Source organism: Charadrius vociferus, unplaced genomic scaffold (assembly GCF_000708025.1).
Source record: "Charadrius vociferus isolate BGI_N301 unplaced genomic scaffold, ASM70802v2 scaffold871, whole genome shotgun sequence".
Taxonomy (NCBI): domain Eukaryota; kingdom Metazoa; phylum Chordata; class Aves; order Charadriiformes; family Charadriidae; genus Charadrius; species Charadrius vociferus.
Window position 1 is genome coordinate 519,892 of NW_009646866.1, and position 17,171 is coordinate 537,062.

At 36.8% G+C, this 17,171-nt stretch overlaps 1 protein-coding gene across 1 annotated transcript in view; it reads left to right on the top strand.

The window, feature by feature from the left end:
- Nucleotides 1–17,171, top strand: part of NUP205 (nucleoporin 205kDa) — a 53,606-nt gene that overhangs the window by 638 nt on the left and 35,797 nt on the right. Inside the window, exons 2-10 of the mRNA XM_009894412.1 lie at nucleotides 5,392–5,534; nucleotides 6,569–6,740; nucleotides 7,684–7,828; nucleotides 8,746–8,905; nucleotides 10,521–10,749; nucleotides 10,916–11,080; nucleotides 11,851–12,026; nucleotides 15,071–15,187; nucleotides 16,940–17,077. Of these exons, the coding sequence (XP_009892714.1) occupies nucleotides 5,392–5,534; nucleotides 6,569–6,740; nucleotides 7,684–7,828; nucleotides 8,746–8,905; nucleotides 10,521–10,749; nucleotides 10,916–11,080; nucleotides 11,851–12,026; nucleotides 15,071–15,187; nucleotides 16,940–17,077 (1,445 nt within the window). The remainder of the gene's footprint in view (nucleotides 1–5,391; nucleotides 5,535–6,568; nucleotides 6,741–7,683; nucleotides 7,829–8,745; nucleotides 8,906–10,520; nucleotides 10,750–10,915; nucleotides 11,081–11,850; nucleotides 12,027–15,070; nucleotides 15,188–16,939; nucleotides 17,078–17,171) is intronic.

Genomic DNA, 17,171 nt, shown 5'->3' on the forward strand with positions numbered 1-17,171 from the left:
TAGGGCTGCGGGGCGCCGGGTTGCGGGTACCGCGGTGGTGCTGGCAGGAGGGGGGGATAGTGGTCTTGGTGTGGGTCTCCGGCCCTGCGGGGGTGCCCGGGGCGCTCAGGCCGCTCAGAGGTGTCCGGTGACATGATGGAGCTGCGCGGTCGGAGCTGCCTCCGGGCCAGGAGGGCATGAAGCTGGTGATGTGAGGCAGCGAAGGCCACTTTGGTTGGGGAGGACTGTGGTCACTCGGTGCGTGTGTGATTAGACATCACTTCAGTATTGCGGTCATTTCTTAACGCTGTGTGCAATAAAAGACAAAAAAAAAAAAAAGGAAATACAGCCTGAATTTTGCTCTATTCTACAGAATAGGTCTGGAAATGTTCAGCTGTTTTCTCTTGTGTTGAGTGTTGCTAACGATTAGGAGCAACAGGATCATCCGTGGTCATTTCAGAGCCTGGCACAAGGAGCTGTTTTGGGTTACTAAGGCTGCCCTTACCCAGTCTAACTGGGGAATAAATCTAATACAAAAGGAAATGGCTACATAATCGGAGAATCACTTAGGTCATCTGGTTCAACGCTCCTTCTCTTCCTTGTCCTTAAAGCAAGGCCAGCTCCACCAGGTAGCTCAGGGCCTTATCTAAACTAGTTTTGAATACTTGCAGGGATGAAGATCCTGCCAGAGGCCTCTCTGCGCTTCTGTTCCAATGCGTGACCACCCTCAGAGTATTTATTTTTTTTTTCTCTTATGGTTAATGGGAAGTTTTGGTGTTGCGTCAGTTGCTGCTTGTCTTCTGGGGTGCCTCTGTCTCTGTTTTCTGTGTATAGTGCCATTCAGTAGTTGAAGACAACAAAGGTCCCATCACTCTTTATCTTTCTTTTCTTAAGACCGAACAAGATCAGTTCTTCCAGCCTCTCCTCATTCATCCTGTTCTCTGGCTCCCTCTTTCAGGATTGTCCTCTGGGGAGCCCAAAACTGGGCACAGTACTGGAGTGCAGGACTCTGAGATGCTGAAATAATTATTTCCCTACCCCTACTGGCTGCAGCTCTGTTAATGCAGCCTGGAGTGTAGAGGCTGCCTTTGCTGTGAGAATGTGCTGCTGAGTAGCATTCAGCTTCCCATCTGCCAGGACACTTGGGCGCTTTTCTGTAAAGCTGCTTTCTAGCCGCTTGGTCCCCAGCCTGCACTGTTGCATGCAGTTATTCTCTCTCAGGTGCAACACGTTGCATTTGCCATTATTGAGCTTCATTAAGTTAATATGGGGAGAATGGAGACCCTGTGAAAAGCAGCTGTGACTGGAATATGGGCATGGCCAAAAGGTCTGTAAATAAAGTGATGTATGTCATCGTGACTAGTTAACAAAATTAAAAGTTCCATTCCTATGTCACGCAAGGAGTACATTTTACAGAGAAGATATTTTGATCTAATGGAATCAATTACATCCCTGCCCCCTTGCAGAAAAGCAGTAATAAAGCAAAGACTCTTCATTTGAAATGTGATTTTTGTTAAGGTGAAAATTGGAGTAGTTCAAATGAAACTACGCTTTATGGTATAAATGGCAAGAGATTCTATAGGCTTATAATTAACTCCCCCCCCCCCCCCCCCAAGTTTTGCACATGAAAGATGAGATAAAAAATTAAAGCAGATATGGCAGTAGAACTAACGAAGATTTTGCCTTAGGTTATAGTATATTGTTTGTGGGGACAGACATAGTGTGGTTAAGTCTAGCTTGGCAAAAAGTTTAGGCATAGGCGTGAACTGTTATTGTTGCCAGAAGAAGCAACCCAGCCTGTCCTTTCTTGCTGTCCCTGATACAATGGTCAGCTGTTTTAGAGCTATAATAATAACAAAAACAGCATAAGTGTGAAAAAGTCAGCATGGTTGCTAAAGTCCAACCGTTTTTCCATCCCAGGTGCTTATTTCTTTCTCTGCAATATTCCGTCTTTGTGCTAGCGTAGCTTGTGCCATCACAGAGCAAACTGGGTTGTAAATGTGATCCAGCTGAAAATAAATTCTTTTTTTGGATTAGTTTTCAGTTAGATCCTTAATTTTTTTTACTGCCTTACAGTACACATATTTGGGCTGGTGCAAAGCAGTTGTGTCGTGGAGACATGAGCAAACAAATGGGCCAGGGAAATAATAGAAAAGCTTTTGGCAGGCACTGTGGATTGCTGCTGGTGTTTATTGGACTTGGTAATTTTATAAGAGTGAAAAGACTGTTCAGCGTGGAAGTAAATCTCTGAAGTTTTGTGGGAGAGCCAGTTACAGTCTGGAGCGTGAAATGACTTGTCCAATAGTAGCTATTTTTAATGCATCTGTCTAGGCAGGGGTGACATGGGATGATTAAAACACACTCATGTTTGAAAAGAACAGAGGTTTTGTCCTTTTTACAGGCAGTCCTCTCAGATACAGCTCTACCGGCACTGCTAATTGTGTTGTAAACACAGGGTGTGAGATGGTAATTTTTGTTAGTGCTGAGTTTGGGGTGAGAGGGTTTGTTTTGGTCTTATTTTTGTTTTATGGGGTTTCTTTCTTTGCAACAGAATGAAAGGGAAAACATTTTGGTCAGTTTGTTGCTGCTTCCAAGACAGATTAGGTGGTGGTAAAACTAACTGAAACCAGGGGTCTGGCTCTCTGAGACCTGCTGTTGTTTCCATACTCACTTGCTACACTTCGACTTGGCTTACACTGCCTTATTATTCAGGACATCCATGTAGCATTTTGCATTACTTTCGAGGCGGTGTCTTGATTGTATGAAAGAGAGGGACATCTTCACATCAGAGTAGCTGCCTCTTGCTTGCTGTCTTCATGTAAGCAGCCTGGTCAAGATAAGGCGTGGATATATTTGACTTTGATGCACCTATGCAGGGTTACCTTGAGGGATAGAGCTGGATAGAACAAGCTACATGAAGATAAAATGTTGCCTCTGTATTTGATTTTATACCACAATATTAACTTGTACATTAAAAAGGAGGGGTGGGGGGAGTTAAACCAATTTTAGGTGAAATGCTAGTATTTTTATATATAGGCTAACCTGCAAGCGTAGTTCCATTTTGTCATTTCTCCAGAAACAGCCAGTTTCAGAGGTTTCTGCCTTTCACTACCGATTTGTTCTTTCCCTCTGTGCTTCAGGCATTTTTCTCTCAGTTGTTTTAATGGTTGGCATGTCCACTTTTTAACCTGTGTTAATGAAATAATCTGATTTTTAAAAACAAGATTGGAAGAACTCTGGAAAATGTTGCCTTTTTAAAATTTGGATCATTTGACTAACATGGCTTATAGCACAGTCCATCAGAGTTGCAGGGACATAATTAAGCAGGCACGTGTACAGTTCAGAACAAGTGGCTCTGAATGAAGCAGGGCAGCAACCTCTTAAAGTAGCTTTTCCACAAGCAAGATTGTAGCATGCAAACCCCACCACTGGCTTACAATATCTTTGGGTCAGGGACCTTCTCAAGTAGATGCCCGGAAACACATAACACTACCTGCAATCAGACAGTGGCTGTTAGGTGACAGCTCGCAGGCAAACTGAATGCAATTGGTAATAAATTTACCTGGTATGTTTAGTGGTGACTTGTGGTGTGTAGAATCTGAAAATTTCAGAAATACAACTGATCTCTAACAAGGGAAATATTTTGATACTTATGTTTAATGTGGGTCTTAAAATTTTGAGGCTTTTTTTTGGCAGGAGGTTAATACTAGGTGGTAAAGACAATTTTCCATCTGTAAGGTTTTCAGGTTAGACAACAATTCTGGCAGAAGTCTGAAGACTAGTTTGGCATACTGTTTTCATGAGACCCAATGCAAATAAGGAAAATTCTAGTGCAGTCTTCAGGCTACAGACTTTGGGACCTTAATGATACAACTTCTAGTGAGGAGGGGATCATTTCAGCTCTAGTACTGAGTTCAGATTTGAAGTATGCAGAGGAAACTTTTTTTCCAGTGCTGAGGTGTAGGTGAAGTTGTATTTCTAGAGTAGGATCAGATTTATCTTAAATAATATATTTGTTTGCTAGCTTCCAGAAATAATCTGGTCTCTTCTAAACATAGTGAGGTAGTTATTTATATTGATCTGTCTATTTCTAGTAAAGGAAATTAATTTCTTTATGAAGCTCTTGTGTAGAATGTTAGCAGCAAGTATGTCTTAGGGATCAGTAGTACTTGTTTGGTTTATTTAAATTAAAATGAGATGAGTAAATGTGAAAAAAAAGTGTCTTTAGGCTTAAGATTTTTGGATTTTTTTAAGTAATATTGCCTTTAATCTTATGGTTTTGGTTTCTAATATATTTTATTCTGCACGGTCTGATGCAATGATGCACCAGATCATGATAGCACTGCTGTTTATTTTCAGTCCCTCATATATGAGGTATTTCTTTGTTTTGGAGTTTTCTGTCAAAAATGGAAAGCGGGAAGCCTGCCTTGCCAAGTGTCCTGGTTTTGGTTGGGATAGAGTTAATTTTCTTACTAGCAGCTGGTATAGGGCTATGTTTTGGATTTAGGATAAGAATAATGTTGATAACACACTTAATATTTTAGTTGTTGCTAAGCAGTCAAGGACTTTTCAGCTTCCCATACCAGCCTGCCAACAAGAAGATGGGGGACACCCAAGAAGTTGGAAGGGGACACAGCTGGGACAGCTGACCCCAACTGACCGAAAGGGTATTCCGTACCATTTGACATCATGCTCAGTGTATAAAGCTGGGGGAAGGAGAAGGAAGTGGGGGGGTGTTCAGAGTGATGGCGTTTGTCTTCCCAAGTAACTGTTAGACGTGATGGAGCCCTGCTTTCCTGGAGATGGCTGAACACCTGCCTGCTGATGGGAAGCAGTGAATGAATTCCTTGCTTTGCTCACGAGTGCTTTTGCTCTACCTATTAAACTGTCTTATCTCAACCCACGAGTTTTCTCACTTTTACTGTTCTGATTCTCTCCTCCATCCCAGCGGGGAGGAGTGAGTTGAGCGGCAGTGTGGTGTTTAGTTGCTGGCTGGGGTTAAGCCATGACACTGAATTACATTCAGATTCAAGGTCTGCTGTCCAGTTCTCAGTTATCCTTTAATCTGCCTGAAGTGGGTGGAATTTCTTAGGCATATAAGACACCCAGAGATTGTATCAAATATCTTTATAAGATGACTTTCAGCCCCAGAACTTAGCTGCATACACGATCTTCTCTGCTTTTCTAGCTCCCTAAATGCACTTCGGCTTTATATCAAACCATTGTCAATTTTTTGTGCCTTAAGAAGGGAAAATATGCTTTACTTGATGGGCATAACAGTCTGTGCTGTCAAACTGAGACTAACAGTAAATTTAAAAAGTCTACTTATTGAAAATAGCATATGAATACTTTGCTTTCTTTGTTTCTTTCTCCATTTCAAATACATTTTTTTTGTTTTATTTCTTCTTTTAGCTGCCAGCTTGTGGGGTCCATATAAGGACATATGGCAGACTGTAATGAATGCCATTTGGAAAAGGCAACCTGAAGCTATACATCGCCTTGACCAGGTTTTAAAGAAACACAAATCTGACTTCATTTCTCTCTTCAGAAATCCGGTACTGGACTAATGCTCTCTTATGGAATGAATTGGAGGGTTGATAATTTACTATCTCTTGAATTGTTGGATTACATACCGTTTAGGCCCTGACCATTCTTCTAATTCTACGTTTCTACAGTACATAACACAAGTGTGTTATAGCAATCTTGTTCTGCTGTAACAATACAAATAGCTTAAATAATGCATATTATTTTGTCTTGTACAGGATAATTTTATCTACAGCATATTTTTTTCCTCTCGTTATTTGAATGCTATTTTGAAGGAATAGTAAAAATATCTGATGTTCCATCAGTTGAGTGTTAGCTTTTTTTGCTACTCTTGTGTGTCTGAAATAAATCACAAAACTATTTTGTTTGGTTTTGGTCCATGTTCATGCTTCAGTCAGGCTAATGAACTGACAGAACAGGTGAACACATGAATTTACAAAATAAAGCATATGTCTTGTTAGAATGTGAGATAATGTGGAGAAACTCACTGTTTCTTGGCTGATGGATCACAAAGGAGCAACTAGAAATATGTCTTACTTCAGTGGTGTTACTTCTGAAATAGTATATGGCTTTTTAAACTGATAGATCAGAAAATTTAACAGTCAGCTACAGAATTTTGTCAGTATGTTTTAGCGTCTGAGTTTAATAGAAAAAAGAGTTGTGTAGAAAATAGTGCTTTGGAGTAACACAACAGTTCTGATAAACAACCCAGATTTCTTTTGTTGAGGTGATACCAATTCCTGTTGAGAATTGTATCAAAATATACTTTCAATCTCTGTTATTCTGAGTTAACTAGATGTCATCAGTGATCTTACAAGATTATTTTTGGTACATCCCCACAAAGAAGGGGGCTGCTTGCTGTGCAAGTATGAAGTATTTTTACGCTGCCTTTACTATCTCTGTGTTTAAAAACACTGCCTTTGTTTTTATGCCGACAGTTTAACCTGTCAGAACTGTATTTGTGAGGAAAGATTAATATGTAAAGCTTTGACCAGTATTTGATCTTGCCATTTTGAATAACTTCCAATGCTTCTTTCTCTTGCAGCCAAAGAATGTACAGCAGCATGAGAAAATTCAGAAAGCAAGTACAGAAGGGGTTGCTATCCAGGGTCAGCAGGGAACTAGGCTTTTGCCAGAGCAACTCATCAGAGAAGCCTTTATCCTCAGTGACCTCTTTGATATTGGAGAGTTGGCAGCTGTTGAGCTCCTTCTAGCTGGTGAGGAGGGAAAACATTTAAGGGCTGGAGAAATACAACTTCTTACTTAACTGTGTGCTTAACGTGAATGCATGATTCAGTTGCGGCCTTAGTTTCCTAACATAGAATGTTCTTAAAAAGAAATGACTGTTGCTGTAATGTAATACGATAAGTGTTCTGAACCTTAATGTTCATGTTTTATGCAGCTATTGTAAAAAGGGGAATAGTTTGAGGTTTTTTAATGATTTACTTTCTCTATCACTGAATTTAAAAATAGTTTTAAAATGATTGTTTGAGAGTTTTCCATAAAGCTTCATAATAGACATCTATTCTTCAAATTATGTAGTAGTTATACATTGATACGTGACTGTATTTGGATTATAATCTAATATCTGATTAGTAAGAGAAGTATTCTTAAAGTGACATGTGCTTTGCATGTAGAAAATATATTTCAATGTTACTAAAGTATAATTGCTAGTTATTACTAGGAACTGCTTATGATTAACTTTTAAATTCATTAAAGTAGTAGTTTGCTCATTTGTCACCTTTGGAAGGCCATCTTGAAGTCAACCTCATTTCTATTTTGAACTTGAATTTTCAATGTAAATTCAGACAGACAATTTCATTTTGATTAAAGAAAAGATATTTTGCTGATAATTACCTTGCATCAATTACTAAGATGGGTAGATATCACTTGCAAATACCATTTAGACTAGGATACTTATGGACTTGAACTTCTCTTTCTTTTAAATTTGTGGGTATTTTAGCAGTTTAATATGAATTTTAATAATAGCACCTAAAATTTCTGTGATTTCTTGGAAATGCCTGAAACAAATCAAAGTGATAAGGGATAACAATGGTTGTTTTGAATGCTACATTTATATTTCAATTAGAAATATAAACCTGTTATCAAAATGTGTATGTTCAACTTTCTGTGACTATGCTGTGCGTTTTCATTCAATAGGAGAACACCAGCAACCTCATTTTCCTGGCCTTACAAGAGGTCTAGTGGCTGTTCTGTTGTACTGGGATGGAAAAAGATGCATTGCCAATTCACTACGAGCCCTCATCCAGTCTCGCCAAGGCAAGACGTGGACATTGGAACTCAGGTCTGTATTAGGGTGATGAGCTGATCAAAGCTCTTTGCTTTGAATGCTTTTAGGACTGATTAGACCCAAGGGAATATGGATATTCTCAAATATGTTTATTTCTCATAACCTGTTGCAGCTTCTTTCATGTTTGTTTTTTAAGCATAGGATTCTTCTTTCTTACAGGGATTTTTATTGGATTATAAGGATATCGATTTGACTTTCAGTTCTTTCACCTTTTGGCAGTGTTTTGCTTCAGACACCCTCCCTGTCAGTGTTGCTCTAACTAGTGATGATTATTCAGTATTTGAGAAACAGAGTTTCTGCCTTTGCTGTGTTCTGACTTCCCATGTCCTGCTAAACAGAGAATTGTGGTCCTGCCTTTAGTTAAAATGGTTGCATGGTGAATGTAATAAGCTAATGTTTTTTGACCTTAAAAAAAAAAAAACAGTACGTGCTGTTTACTTCCAATGCACAGTGATTGCTTGACTAGAGAAAGGTTAAAAGATGTATTCTAGTGTAAATATGAATTCTGAAACATAAAATAAATGATTACTTTAGAACTACCTCCACCAATCCAGTAGAGTGCATGTAATTGGACAATTTCTTTTACTGGTAGGAAAGAGGCTGTGAGTTATGTGCATCTTATGTGTAATACTTTTTCCTTTTGATAGAAATCTTAAATAGCTGATACATGTTGCATTCTCATATTCTGTGTTCTTGAAACTAGTTACCTAAAGGCTTTGTATCCATTTAGCTTAATGTTTTGAGAGGGCACGGTTTGCTGATTAGTGATGCACATTTAGTTACTTCATGTATATAATGTAGTTGTACATTTTCTGTCAGCAAATGCATTTGATGGGATTAATTATTTTAGACTTCATCTGTGACTGGGAATAGTATGATTAATTGTTACATTTATGTTCTTTTCATTATAGTCAAGAGTTAATATCCATGACAACGCGATTTACAGATGACCTAATGGAGCAGGGTTTGACTCAGAAGATCCTCACTCTTGTGTCTCACATTGATTTGAACAATGAATTTGATAAACTCCAGAGAGAGCGAGGATTGGGCAGTGAGAAACATCGCAAAGAGGTAAATATTTTTCTGAATTACTGCACAGTCTAGAATACAGTTAGATCATCAGGAGATATGGAGTGATTTTTTTTTCTTTTTTTTTTTTTTAACTTCCTAGTTGCTGTTCTCTACCTTTGCAAGCTCTGTTACTGTCTGAGGGTCATAGTAACTACTCCACAGCTTGTGCTATACTAGTGTGTGATCCAGATTTCTTCTTAATGTTAGGGCATACTTTACTTTCAGTAAAGAAGTGTAATCAAGGACAGTAAGAAAGTAAGCTTAATGTTTGCACTATTGTGTACATTTCTTTCTTTCTTTTTTTTTTTTCAGTTTTATTCTAAAGACTGTATATTAAATCATATAATCTCACCACTACCATTATATCAGCACCATTGGAATAAAAATAGCAAAATAAAATTCACAAATTATTGCAACAGATTGAAACCAAGTCTAGTCAGGCTAATAATGCTCATTTTAATAATCCAATTGTGTTAATATGAACAGAAGCATTTCTAATAGTGAAGTGAGAATTGCTTGAAAATGAGTTCTCATTTTTGTAATCCTTGAACTTAATTGAGACTGTGACTACCTGCAGAGTATGTTTCTAGTAGAAAGATTTTTAAACAATATTGTTTTAATTTCTGAACTTCTTTCTAAATTATTCTATGTTACACTTGCAGCTCTATTTTTTATTTAACCGGGTTCAATGGATAGAGGGCAAGAACGTTATTAGAAGCTTGAAATTTAGCTAAAAATAAAATACAGTTTTACAGAGACCATTATGAAAGGTCATTAGTGACTTTTTATTTTTTAATTTTTTTTTTTAACTTAAAATTTAAAGCAGTTAAAACTCAGCTTTGGGGGAGGAATGAAGTTAACAAGTGGAATAAATGTTTGTCCTTGTTTGAAAACAGGTAATTTTGGCGCAACTGTAAGAAAAAAGAAAAACTTTATTTTCAAGAGCCATTGTACTTAATTCTATCATAGCATGCAATATTTTGCCAAATAAAAAGAAAAATATTTTTAGTATGAAAATGATTGGTAGCCTTTATGTTCGACATGATATTTGTTCCATATGTAATAGGGGGTGATAGATTTCATTTACATTTATATTCTAAAGTTGATGTAAATATTTTCTGTGAGGGATGAAAGTTCTAATTTTAAATGTCTTTCGTATTTGTCAGTGTCTTAGAAGTTAGATATTTGTATGGTCAGTTGAGGGCATCTCTTTTGGGGCAAGTGGAACATTATGACCTTATCTGGGTGTAACTACCATTGCAGTTCTGTATTAGAGACAGGAAATTTGACTTTTGTGTGATATGTTTACAGCTACAAAAGTTCTGTGTAGATTTATGTCTCCCGACCTTGACACAGATGCTGGCTTGCATGTAGTCATATTCCAGAGTATCTACTCACACCTCACACAAACACATGGGAATATGAATGCGTTTAACAAGCAGAAATGTGTCTTTTGTTGTTTAGCGATTAAAAAAAATCCAACATTTTCTGTAGCTGCTGTCTTTAGAGTAATTTTTAACTTAACCTGGTGATACTGATTGACTGGAAAGGACAAATTGAACATGTTGCCAGAATATTTATATTCACTGTTTTTTGTTTGGTTTTTCTTCTAAAGGTTTCTGACCTCATTAAAGAATGCCGACAGTCCTTGGCTGAAAGTCTGTTTGTCTGGACCTGCCAGTCACCTCTGAGCAAGGATGACACTTTAATCCTCATAAGTTACCTGGAGAAAGTAACAGTGGAAGCTGATGGCTCATTGGACAGCGTGAACTTGTCTCTTCTCATGGCTCTCCTTTACTGCTTTGATGTCAGCTTTCTGGAACAAGGCACAGAGGATCGTGAAGGTAATTCTGGCAGGTGTCCCAAAGAGGTTATGTTGTGCAGATGTATAAATTGTTATTTAACCAATTTTGTTATTGATCAGTAACAAATTGGTGGGATTTTTGCATGTTTGTTTTCACATTCGTTTGGTGGATGTCGGTGTTGTGTTTATTTTTGTTGTTCTTTAAGATTTGATGCACCGGCTCCCTCTGCTAGCAGAAAGGCAGTATATAGCAACAATACACACTCGTCTTCAGGAGTCTCAGCCTTGGAAATTACCAGGTCTGCAAGCAACTGTTAGATTAGCCTGGGCGCTGGCATTACGAGGAATATCCCAATTATCCGATGTGACAGGTAAGTTACCCTAAAGTGCAGTTGCTGCACATTAGTATTCAGAGCTTGCAAGTGGTGTAAGTCAAAGTACCTGTTACCTTTTTGAAGTGCTAGTATTTACCTTTATGATAAAATTACTGTTGACGCTCCTTTAAAACTTTCTCAGTATGTGAGTTCGTTGAGAATTGAAATACTCTGAAATGTACACATGTGTAGAAATAATTAGTTATTAGACAGTAATATTGTGTAGTGTCTTATTGAAGTGAAAGAATTTAATATATTGAGAAATGTGAAAGATTGCATTTTAGCAGCTTTAACACTTAAATTAAGAGTAGTTTCATGCTTATGACTTTTTACATCTGTAAATGTTAAACCTCAGTATCTTGAGGACAAATCTATTTTTAATTTGTCTTTTTTCTTCTCTGTGTACTTCACAAGCTTTCCAGGCTCCCTGCTAGGTCAGAATTGAGTCTACTCCAGGGTATCTATTAAAGAAAGAGTAAACATTATAATTAATGTTTAATTGAGGTTGGTTTGTGATTCTTGGTTCACAGCCTTAGGTTTGATTGGGTAAATTGATTATGCACTTCAACACTTGTCAAAGAAGAAAGTTGAGATCATCACTGACACTAACTTGACTTTTCCAGTCTAGTGTTTTCCTGTACGGTGGAAAAAGCGTAGTTGATAGAAGCATGTTGATTTGCATGTCAGCCAGGTATTCTGAAATATGTTTCATTTGTTAACAGAAACTGTAGTTTATTTTTTCCTCTCATGTGATTTTTGTTGCCCAGCTCTTGCAGAATTCACTGAGGCAGATGAAGCAATGGCAGAGCTAGCAGTTGCTGATAATGTCTTCCTGTTCCTGACTGAATCTGTTGTGGGGTCTGAAAATTTCTACCAGGAGGAATTTTACATTCGCAAAATTCATAATCTTGTCACAGACTTCCTTGCACTCATGCCAATGAAAGTGAGTTGTTTGTGTGAATAGCAGTTCTTGAGAAATGTGGGCATCTCTTCTATATTTCTAACGTTAGGACTGGTAGCATAGAGATTCAGATGTCATCCTCAGCTTGAGGTGCTGCAGTTCAGAAAACTTGTTGACTTTATGGAACCCATATAGCGTGGGGTTTGTTTTCCACACTAAAGTAGAATGTGATTTTTAAAACACTGCAATGTGGTGAGATTTGCAAAGCAAGCTTCTGTGGTAGTAGTAGTTTTGTTTTGTTTTACATGATTAAAATTGAAATGAATGCTGGAATTGATGGCAATGTATGTGGGTATTGTTTTTGTTGTTTTTATTTTGATACAGACAGTGTAACCTAAATTAACTTACTGGTTTTGTCTCTCGTTTTTAATTTATTCTTTTACTAATGATCTTTTCTGTATTTAAGGGGAGGCATTCTGCTTTTTCTTGTATCAATTGTTGGGAAAATGAGCAGCTGTTTTCACTAGAACAGCAGAAATGCTGCAAAAAGGTTTTAAAAAAAGTTTGAAGCAATTACAACATTTTCGTTTGTGCAAGACCATGTATCTAGACGTGGAAAATTAAAATTCTATGAAAAAGCTTTTGTTTAATTGATGGAGGCATTATTTTGTGACCTTCATTGTGTTGAGCTGTAGCGGGAGTTGCCAAATAATTACTTTTTTCAATGTGCAAAAAGAAGGATTAAAAAATACATTATGTTCATTGTAACATTGCAGAATGAGAACAATATTGGCAGGAAAAACAATATTTGAGCCTTAAGAATCTCTGAAGGCATATATGAACATTTTGGAGACAGCTTTTAGGTTTAATCCTAATTTATTTATAATCTGTTGCTGTTGCATGTTATTTTCTCAAGCTGTCTTTTAAACCCACAGAATATCCACAGAACAACTATAATGTCAGTTCAAACAAGTTCACGTTGGTAACTTTACAGTTATATTTCTGCTGGTGTGGCTGCCTGTGTACAACACTTCCCATGTTGTAACAGGCTTTGGACATCCTTTGAAGCCTGCATGCAGTGGTGTTTTCCGTAATACAGACACACTACCCCTTAGGAATCTTTTGAATATATGAGAAATATGTGAGGTATATTTTATGGACGTTTCTTGAACAATCAAGTGCAGATGGGTTTGGAACTGGGAACTTTTTTATCAGGCAGTTCTTCATAGGGTGGTGTTGCTTTACAGAAGGTGAAATGTCTACCTGTAATGATACCATTTTTTATGAAAGAGATCAGGTAGATTTTTGAATGAAAGTGGAAGGGCTGGAAACTGACGCAGGCTGAGGTTGCTGCCTTACTAAATTTAGAGCAAATCTGACCCTGTGTCATGTATTCTACAGAACTGCCTGAAAATCCCAAAGCTGTTGATGCATTTGTTGATATATCTCGCTTCTTCATTGCGTTATGGAATTGAAGGCTTTTTCTCCGTGTTTGGGGGTTTTTTTTGGTTTTTTTTCTTGTTTTTTTTTTTTTCTTTGGTTCAGATCTGTGGTTGACTGTAGCTAATGCCTAAAGATGGAGAGATATTTTTCATTACAAGTAGGATTTTTTAATGCAGGATATAAACAGAAATCTGACCATTGACTTATATTCCAGTTTGATGGGGGTCAGTACTAGTTGTTTTACAGGAAAGGCTTTGTTAGCAGGCAATTGGAATATAGCCCTACAAGGGATTTTTTTTTTTTTTTCTTTACAGCTGTTAGTTAGTGGTTGGCTTCTGTACTCAGCTATTTCTACAGAATCTTAGATTTTAGGTAGAGAAGTGTCTGCTTTGCAGGTTCTTTTATTTTTTGTATATATAACACCTTTGTTCAGTTGTATTTGAAACTGTGAGTCAGCATTTTATTTATCTCTTCTGTGTAGTTTTAACATTTATGCTGTTTGCTAGTGACGATTTGAATAAATCTTTTGCTTGACTGCATTCCATTCAGGACTTGGTAATTAGCTTTAGTAGTTCAGGTAATTCATTATTTCAGTTATTAACACTCAATTTTGTCCATGTGTTAATTTTGTTAGTATACTAATTTGGCTAGTTTCCTCTGACCCTTTCCACAGTTATTTCTAGTTCTTAACTATGTTTTCTTGATGAAACACAATTATTTTGCTGCTCATTCAATTTTGCAAATTAAGATATATTATAGACCATGAACTGGTCTTTATTGACCCTCACCTTGTTTTAATTTTTGGTGTGTTGAATTGGTTGCTTATTGCTGTTTCTTGTTCCTCAATGTCTGCTTAATATTTAAGAAGACTTAACTTTTCATCTCATGGCTATTTGCTTTCTATAAGCCTCTGGTGGGGTGTTTTGTCAAAGGGTTTTTGACATTAGAATTAAATATCAGCTGTTTTTTGCTTAGTAGTTAGTTTTTTCAATACGAAGAATTTTAGGATACTGATTAAAGAGGTTTTGGGTTTTTTTTTTAATTGCTGCTGTTGTTCTTCCCCTCCCTTCTCTAATTTTTTTTTCCTATTGTATTTATTAACATGTGGTAATGGTTTTAGTTGCAATAGACTGAGTGTCAAGCAATTACATCAATCCAAAACTTTTCAAAACATAAAGTAGGTGTAAGTACAAGTAGCCTTAAATGGCTAAGAAAGGTGTGATCCACCAATCTATATACAGAAAACATTTTACAGTGTTTTCTGTTTCTTTTCAATCCTTGTGAATAGTGGTTAACTTACTTTGTTTGAAGCTAACCTATCTAGCTTTCAAAGTAAAAAGAGAAAAAGGATCCACTTTTTAGTACCAAACCAAAGGATTTGGTGAAGTCAGTTGGGAAAAACTCCCATGGTATAAGTTCAGGGCTTTTGCTATAAACTGAAGGCAGTGGCAGTAAGAAAGTGATTGAATGTAAACTCTTGTGGTGGAGGGGATTAAAAAAAAAAAAATAATATTTTTGTATGTGCAAGTTCATTTGTTTTCTTAGTTTTTAATAGGCTGTTTAGACAATTCCGTTGTTTCTGTTCTGTTATGTTCTTAAGTCAATATAGACCAATGTATTTCTCCATTTCATAAATTGCGTAGGTGAAACAGCTGAGAAACCGTGCTGATGAAGATGCTCGCATGATCCATATGACTATTCAAATGGGTAACGAACCACCTGTTTCCCTTCGGAGAGATCTGGAGCATTTAATGCTTTTAGTAAGGCAAATTTTCTTTTAAATTACTGTGGCAAAAAGTGATTGTGACTTTCCTCCATCAGAAAATCCGTATCTGAATGATAACATACAGTGCTGGATCTTTCCCTTTTTGGGTTAGAGGGATTTTTTGTTTCTTGAATGTAGACACTTTCTATAACTTTTCATGTACAGGAATGAATTTACTACCTTGGCTTCTGACATTAATGAAATGTCACTTAATTCCTGTTTGGTAACTAAATACTGCATTGTTTTTTACACTTGAAGAATAGCCGGAGAAGAGCTGAAGGTATTTTATAAAATATTTAAGTTATAGTAAGATTATCTTAACGTATCTTAAGCCATCCTATTTTAGCGTAACTTAAAAATAGGAATTTTAAGACTACAGACTATCACTGGAGTTGAGGTCTGGCTAAATGTATGGAAGCTCTTTGCAATGAAACACCTTTGTTTATCTAAACCTTGATGTTTACACAGTGTTTTATGTTTTCAAATTTCTCCCTGTTTACTCTGGGTAAACTATAATTAAGGGTTTTCCCCCCTGTTGACAATTATTCTGATAAAGAATTGAAATGTTTAAATAACTTTCATATGTTGATATATTTGTAATGAGAATTTTGGAAGACTGTTTTGTATTTGCTGTGGAGTAGGCTAAGCAAGGTGACCCCATTAAGGCTGTGGAATTACAAATTCCCTAATTTCAGTAGAATCTTGACTGCAAGTGTACATTTAAAAGAAAGATCTTTCTGTTGTTGTCATGTTATTTAATAAAAAAAAAAAAGAAAGCTGAAATAAAATAAAATAGGATGAAAATTAGAGGGGAGATTTAGAATAGATATTAGGGAAGAAATTTTTCACTATGAGGATGGTGAGGCACTGGAACAAATTGCCATGGGAAGGCGTGGATGCCTCATCCCTGGAAGTGTTCAAGGCCAGGTTGGATGGGGGTTTGAGCAACCTGGTCTAGTGGGAGGTGTCCCTGCCCATGACGGGAACTAGATGATCCTTAAGGTCCCTTCCAACCTAAACAGTTCTGATTATTTTAATATTGGTTATTAAGGTTACCTAACAGCACATTCAGAAAGACCCCACATGATAAATCCAGATTTGCGTATTGAACTGGTGCATTTTACATTTTCTGTTCATTAATAAATTAAAAATGTGTATATTTCCTCTTATTTAGCATGAAAATGTACAAATGTGCAATTTTCAATACAGCAGTCTTCAATATAGGGATTACTTGTGTTTTGCAAGGTAGTCCTTTAGGTTATAGAACTTTAACAGGAATATTTGTAGTGAAATGCTTTCTTAAGTAGCTTAGAGATATATAGTTAACATAAAGAAGAACTAGACATGGGAAATTCGTATGCTCAGATAACCGGTGAGATTTCTAATCCTCATAATGGCTAACTTGTTTTTAAGTTAATATATTGCGGTATGCAAATGGTTATTTAAGGAGAAATGCCACTGTTTTCTTAGCAATGATTTGATGTATAATAATTAGATAGAAGGTATCGTTTAAAGCTTTGAAAGTTTCACTTACATGTGCATTTTGAATTTCTCTGGTTGTCATTTGTTCTGATATTGCTATTTAGAAGCTGTCATTTTCAGAGAGCTTTAAGGAACAGAACACTAGCTGTGGGATGCTTTGCCTCTCACATGTGTTTAGCTTATATAAAAGCAGTGCTTATTGTTGAAGTAATCATCTTTTCTTTATGTAGTTGATATTTTTCTAACATCTTGATTTCTCTGACAGATTGCTGAATTGTATAGGAAAGACCCCTTTAATCTGGAACTTGCCCTTGAATACTGGTGTCCATCAGAGCCTTTGCAGACATCTACCATCATGGGATCCTACCTTGGAGTAGCTCATCAGCGACCCCCCCAGCGCCAGGTTATCTAGATTTTCTTAAGTAATTACTAGTAACTTGAAATTAAAGTAATAAAAGAATTGGCAACAAAGGTCTTGGTGGCTTCTGAGACATCAT